This window comes from Belonocnema kinseyi, chromosome 9 (assembly GCF_010883055.1).
Source record: "Belonocnema kinseyi isolate 2016_QV_RU_SX_M_011 chromosome 9, B_treatae_v1, whole genome shotgun sequence".
In the NCBI taxonomy this organism is placed as follows: Eukaryota; Metazoa; Arthropoda; class Insecta; order Hymenoptera; family Cynipidae; genus Belonocnema; species Belonocnema kinseyi.
In genome coordinates, this window is record NC_046665.1 from 58,856,720 (window position 1) to 58,864,240 (window position 7,521).

The window sequence follows — 7,521 nt, forward strand, 5'->3', positions numbered from 1 at the left end:
GAGGGAGCTCTTCTTAATATTTTGACACCAAAATCATGTCGATACACCTTACCGACTGCGAGTAAAGCCACCCACGCTTTAACTTGACAGACTGTAAACTCCGGGCAAGTTAGATTGCTTCGAAATATCTTTTTGATACGCCTATACCATCAAAATTACTCAGATAATTAATTTTAGGCTGATCAATCCCCAGGCTTCATATAAGGTCCGGAGATAAAGATTTTTCAACAATGTTTATTGAAATACACCAAGCCGACATGCACTAATTCCATCTGCATTTCCTGATGTGTATTTCTTCTAGGATCGATCTGTGAAAAAAACAATGGTAATCAATTATTAAATTCAGGAATAATGTTTAACTCATTAAAATGATTAATAAGTAATGACTGTACAATTGACAATGAGTAATTATTATTTAAATTGTCGCTGCCGACACTGTCAGTGATAAACATACAAAACCACCAAACATTTCTTTGGTAAAGAATAATCAATCGAAAGTATAACAAACATGCTGGGCCGATCTGTCATTATTTCGAGGTTATGTTCAGATTCACCTGTTTGCCCTAATCACTGCAAGTAAATGTAGGTAATGTCAATTTAAAGTTTACGTATGTAATATTTCACTCACTTTATATAAAACACCTTGTCTATTCATAACATACATGTTTTTATGTCGTAAATAAGCGGTTAACACAATTCACTCTTCGCCCACTGGAAGTGCAAAATATTATTACTATTTTCTAGTATTTGTCACTCAGCAGACATTCCAAAATATTATTGGCACAGAAAAACATTGATGTTTACTTCTCATTTCACATGTCCTATTTTATTATTAATCAAACACTTTTATTATTTGCAATTACTATGTAACACAACCTATATTGTTTTGACACTTGTGTTCATTTGAAGTTTCGAACGCAACCATGGAAACTATGATAAAGTTGATCCGAAGATGCACGGACTTGACCGAATGGCCGATCCGAATGCAACTTTAACAGCGCAAAATATGAAAATACCCCTATATAATGGCTTTTCCCTGCTATTGTGCAATTCGGGTGGAATTCGATTCGCTATGTATGTAATCCCCAGCGTGTCCACCCCGTATGTGTGTGTGTGTGTATGTATTTATGTATGTACGTATTTTCAATTCGAAATTATGAATTATGGTTTCAAACATTTGAAAAGCTTCTAAGATTTAGAATTTTGTTTCATAATGGATTTTTAAATTGTATAGATTTTTAATGTTAGGAAATAAAACGCCAGTGATGTGAACGAGCGCTTGGCGCGCTTTTTCACAGCTATTATTCTTAATTTAATGCATTTATTATTAATTTAGATTCAAAAGTCCACTGCCTGCAAAAAAGTGGGATGGTTTGTTTTTGGCTAATAGAGAAGCAAGCCCCTGTCCTCAAGATTATAATGGACAAATTATTGGGGATGAAGATTGCTTATATTTAAACGTGTTTACCCCCGTCTTGGAATTCAACTCCTGTAAGGTGGATACGAAAAATTCTGTTTCAGATTAATTTCATTTTCTGTTCAGTTTTATACTAATGAGTTTTAATTTTTTGAATATTAGAGTGATGATAATTTATTGCCAGTCATGGTCTTTATTCACGGAGGCAGTTATTTGAAGGAAAGTACTGAACTTGCGGATTATTCTCCCAAATTTTTAATGGATAAAAATATCATTTTCGTTTCAATGAACTACCGACTGGGCATTCTTGGATTTTTAACTACGGGCGATTTAGTGTGTCCAGGAAATCATGCATTAAAGGATCAAAATCTTGCTCTGAAATGGGTACAGAAAGATATTCAAGCTTTTGGTGGAGACCCAAATCGAATTACAATATTCGGTAACAGCGCAGGTGCTGCTTGTGTTAATCTTCTCGCACTTTCAGATGCTGCAAATGGTAATCTAAAAAATTTTTGGTTGAAAACTAAAATAAATAAAAAAACTAACCATTTTTTCAAAACATTTATTAGGCTGGGTATAGCCATCTTGAAACATTCGGGCAGTTGGAAAATGAGATTAACCAACTATGTGATGGACTAGCCAAATTTTTGATAAATATTTGTCTATTCACCTGAATTTCAGACTGAATTTGAAAAACTGAGAATTTGATATTTTGCACTGCTCTCTCTCTTTAACATTTTCAATCTCAATGAGTCTACACGACTAAATCCTAAACGTTAAATGTTTTATTTTTATTATCAAAGAATGTGCAGTGGACAATTAACTCCATTGTCTAAACAAAATTTCCTGTTCACTAATGTTTCAAAAGTAATAAAGTTTTCCTTTAATTTTTATTTAAATTATTATTGCTTAGTCTATAAATTAGCTGAATTCTGATCTATTTATCACAGGATGTAGAAACAATAAGAATATCCAACTATTTTTGCATAAAACCTCTTTCTTTTTTATTTGAAAAATCTACGGTTATATTTATGTTTGTGATTTTATCTTTTTTTGATACCAAACTATATCCTTTAGTTACAAGTTATATCATTTTGTTGAAAATTCAATAATTTTGATGGTCATGTTTTTTCTTAGATTTCAATACTTCGTTTAAAATTAACTATTTTGTAGAAAATTCGTCTTCTCTTATTAAAAATTTTACAATTTGGATGACATTTTTGCCCTATTGACTGAAAAGTATTTTTTTCTTAAAAATCAAGTTTTTTGATAAGTATTAACATTTTTGGGTCGACAATTAAGCTTTTTAAATAGAAATTTTTACTCTTTTGCTAAAAAATCGTTTTTTTTTTTTGTTAGAAAATTAATCTTTATTAGTTATACAACTTTTAGTTTGAAAATTAATCTGGTTTGGGTGAGGATTCAACTATTTTGTGGAAAATGCATTATTTTTTTAGATTCAATTGCTCTCATTTTAACATAGAAAATGTGTGTAAAAATATTAACCAAAATATTCCTCGTCGATAATTAATATTTTTTGTTTAAAAATTAATATTTTCAGCTTGGAAAATCAGCTTTTTGGTATTGGACATTTTCTTTCTGCTTGAAAATTTAACAATTTGAATGGAATTTTTTTCGTTCTTGCCAGAAAAATCTTTCTTTGTTTAAAATTAGTTTTTTTCTTAAATATTAATATTTTCGTCTTCACAGTTCAGCTTTAGGTTTGATTTTAGGTTTGATTTTAGGTCAAAATTTAATCTTTTTTGTTGAAAATGCAACTTGATGTTTCAAAAGTTTCAAAATTAATCTATTTTCGTTAAGGATCCAACAATTTTTCTGCAAATTCATCTTTTTGGACCAATTCAACTGTTTTTAATATAGTAACCACATTGATTATGTTTTTATATTCAACAGAATTTATTTCCCTATTTAGGGGGGAGTTTTTACAGTATTTAGAAATTTAAAAGATTGTAGGCTCTGATGCCAAAAATATAACGTTCATACTGAACTTGAGTTTAAATTAGACCATTACAATATGGTTTACTATTTTAATCGATGAAATTTAAAAAAACACTGATATATCAATTTATAGTCTTAGGCCTGATTTAATTAGTGAAATTTTTACAAATTCATATTTTATAATGTGTAATGACATAAGAGCTGATCTGATAATATTCGATTACATATCGAAGATTGCTGGTAAATTCCTATATTGTTTCTGAACCTCATTTCAATCAAAAATAGATGTTTGTAATCCATGATAGACTATATTAATTTATTTTGAATGATTCTTAAATATGTTTGGGACCGCAGTGGTTCAGAATTTCAATTGTAAGTTAAAAAGGAAAAATTTTCTTCGAAAAAGGGGACATTTTTTCTGTTTAAAATATTAGCGCGATGAACGTAAATGAAAAAAAATTTAACATTTTTTATGAGAAAACACTCATTCTATTAGCAATTAGGTTAAAAGTGAATTAAGATCATTATTCATTCATAAAGTAAATATTATCTTAAATAAATCGTAAATCTTATCTTACCTAATGCCCATAGCTCTGCAGCTATGGCTGTCATAAGATTCTATTTGAGAAATTAATCGAAGCTTAAGAAAAAGTGCAAAAATTGTAAAAATTCTTAAATATAGATATAATAGGGAAAAAAACTGTAATCTCTGAAATGTAGTATCCTTCATATTTATAATCAAATTCATTCATCTTTCATTTCAGGTCTCTTTAATCAATATATTATGGAAAGTGGAACTGTGATAGCCAATTCTTTTTATCGACGTAGAACAGAATTTCAACCTGCAATCAATTACATTGCTAACTATATGGGATGTCCAACCAATAATTCTAAAGATTTTGTCGAATGCTTACGAGACAAAAGTTTTAAAGAATTAATGAATGCAATGAAATACGTCAATGATGAGTTTCCTTTATTGTCATGGATACCCACAGATGAAATGGAATCGGAAGATGCATTTTTGACTGATTCCCCATTAAATCTTTTAGCTCAAAATAAAATGAAGGACCTTCCTTTTATGACTGGTACAGTGGTAGATGAAGGATTAATTGCAACGGCATGTAAGTTTCTAAATGTAGACATTTAGCAACGAATAAATCTTCACCAGTAAATAATATTCTTTTGAACGCATATTCTATTGCCGTTTTGACTTTTGATATTAGTTTAAGTTAAAATAATTAAATTGCCAAAATGTATTACGATTTCTGTATTTTAAGCAGTTTTATATGTAAAGAAACGAAAATTTCCTGAATATATCTAAATTCCTCCAATTCTTTGAAATGCCAGAAATTCGGAACTTTGCGCATTATTTTAATTTTCTGAATTCCTTAAATTCTTTAAATTCTCTGAATTCTTTGATGTAACTAAACACTCTGAAGACCCTGAAATTCTCCAAATTCACTAAAGTCCTTGAATATCCAGAATTTCTAGAATATTTTAAATTCTCCTGAATTCTGGAATATTCTGAGTATTCTGATGCCTTGACTATTTTTAAGACATTTAATTCCATTAATTCCTCCAAAGCGATGAAGTATTAAAGATTCTCAGAATTCCTTGAATATCTTAAAATCCTGGATTTCTATGAGTGCCCGGAATTCTTCGAATATTCTGAATTCTTCCAATTTCTTCAATTCCCTAAAAATTTGGAAAAACCTGACATTATTAAAATTCCCTGCAATCTTTAAATATCCTGAATTCCTTCAATAGTCTGAATTCCTTGCATTCTCTGAAATCCTTGAGTATTCTGAATTCCTAAAATTATTTAAATTCTCTGCATTTCAGAAATTCTGCAACTTCTCTGTATTTCACAATTTGAGAATATTCAACGAATTCCAAATATTTAGAGAATTTAGGAAAGTCTGTACATTTTCTGAATTAATGAAATATTCTGAATTCTTTATTATTACATTTTTAATTAATAGTTCCATCTAGGCTGAAAAGACGTTCAGAATTTCTGGTATTTGAAGAGGTTAGATCGATAATATTGGTTTCTATTTTCATGGTGGGTGAAATGATACCTCCACTGGTCGGTGGTCCCCATCACTCTGGTGAAAAATTACTTGTATTTACGTAACACCGTGCAAAAGAATACGTATGGTTCTGAAAAAGGATTCTTCTTTCCATCTCTCTAGTAGCTTAAGGGAAAAATAACCATTCTTTGGTTCGTTTCCCAGAGGAGAGATGAAGAAGATCTTGTTTTTAAAATAATTTTAACAATTTAATTAATAATTGGAAACTTGTCATTTATTTCTTCTTAAGTTCATGGGTTTTTCATTTTGTTCGGACCCTAATACTTGAAATAAAAAAGAGGCATTTAACTTGTTGATTTTTTATGTTAGTTTTAGTGCAAATTTAAAAATTCCTGAAATCTGTTACAATTACAATTTTTCAGTTGCAAGCAGGAAAGCTTCTTATTGTATTATATCAAAAAAAGTGAGAGAGTTTTCAAATAATATTAAAGTTTGATGATCTGCAAGTGAGGTAGAGTTGAAAGCTTACACTTAAAAAAAGAAGCTATGAAAATAGATTACTTTTCATTTTCAGTCTTACCAATTTATTTAATTTCAATAGGAAGCGTTTATAATGGAAAATAACTCAATTTTACAACTTACAAGTGAACGCTTTACAAATTTAAAGCATTTCAGCTTTGAAAATTTTAAATTTCTATAGTGATGGAAAATGGTGCACTGTTGAATTTGTAATCGTTGACATTCTACAAAATAAAATTAATAGTATTCAAAGCGAATAAAATAATTTCTTGTCTGAAGATGGAGAGTTTCATATTTGGGATAAAGAAAATATTGTAGTTTTAAAATGAAGTAGGAAAAATAGTACAAATATTTGACATTCAACTATTTTACTGTATAGTAACTTTAAAAATAAAGCCCACACAATTGAAAAATACGATTTTTAAAGTAGCTTTCGGATTTTTCGAGTCCCTTTTTCAAGTTAATCAGTGAAGAAATAAACAAATATTGTCTTAAAAATAGAACAATGCAATAACTAGTATAGCTAGTTTTTATATAATCCACTTATTATGTGTTTCAGATTTTTATGCAAATATATCATCAGTAGCAATAACACCAGAGTTTGTGGAAGATTTTATTAATAGTACTTCAAGAGGATATTATGCAAGTCCAAACGTAAACATATTTACAGAGATTATTAAAGATTATTATTTTGATGAATCAATCATTTTTTCTGATAGATATAAGGTAAATATGAATTGTCACGCAGAAAAAAAAACAATTAGGCATCTGCTAAGATAAAGACCTCTTGATCATTTTATTTTTGAAAAATTTCCAAAAATCATGATTGCGTATAGATTGACCCTTTCCATTTAATTTTAGAGCGAAATTCCCGACAGTCCCAACATAGAACCTTTTATTTTGAGTAGGTGCTAAGTTAATGCAAAAAGAGATTATCCATGTAGTTCACATAGGCCACTAGTTATGACCATGCTACTTTCCTCCTTTTTGTTATATAATTCTGGCTGTACTTGCGACCATATTTTAGCATTTTGGTGTTATTTGGCACACAAGAATAAATTGCTTAAATAATACTTTTTCATTATCGATTTTTACACATAAAATAGTTTCTGATAAACATTTTCAGAACGTCTCTCGTTCTTAATTAATTGAGTTTTTTTATTACACCATTAAACCACTTCCCTTTCGGGGTAGGCGTGACTCACTCGATATGGGAAAGGAGTAGTGTGTGGAAGGGATAGAGATTTTTCAGATTGATCCAGAATTCTCGTGCTATTTAAGTAAATAACACGTTCGTTTCGCAACACTGCTCCGACCCAGGTTGCTGATCAATCTCTCTAGCAATCACCCCAAGCGAAGAATCTCACGAAGTCGTTATGTAAGGTTCCCCACTTGAGTCCATTAGTGGCCAAGGTCTTTTGTTTCATGCGTCATTCACTCTACTGACACTCTTTTTATTAATTATTTGCCGCCATACTTTCCTGTCCTGGCATACTTCTCTAGCTTCTTTAATGTCCATGCATTTTTTAATGCAGGCTCTCGTGTTTCTGTGACTTCTTATGTCTCTTCTAACTAGGGTCTCATTCACACATTCTA

The 7,521-nt window shown here is 30.0% G+C and overlaps 1 protein-coding gene across 1 annotated transcript in view; it reads left to right on the top strand.

Moving 5' to 3' along the window:
• The window catches only part of LOC117180557 (esterase E4-like), a 59,107-nt gene extending 52,267 nt beyond the window's left edge, over positions 1-6,840 (top strand). Inside the window, exons 7-11 of the mRNA XM_033373052.1 lie at positions 1,337-1,496; positions 1,580-1,913; positions 4,141-4,497; positions 6,485-6,651; positions 6,787-6,840. Of these exons, the coding sequence (XP_033228943.1) occupies positions 1,337-1,496; positions 1,580-1,913; positions 4,141-4,497; positions 6,485-6,651; positions 6,787-6,840 (1,072 nt within the window). The remainder of the gene's footprint in view (positions 1-1,336; positions 1,497-1,579; positions 1,914-4,140; positions 4,498-6,484; positions 6,652-6,786) is intronic.
• Positions 6,841-7,521: the final 681 nt, after the last annotated feature.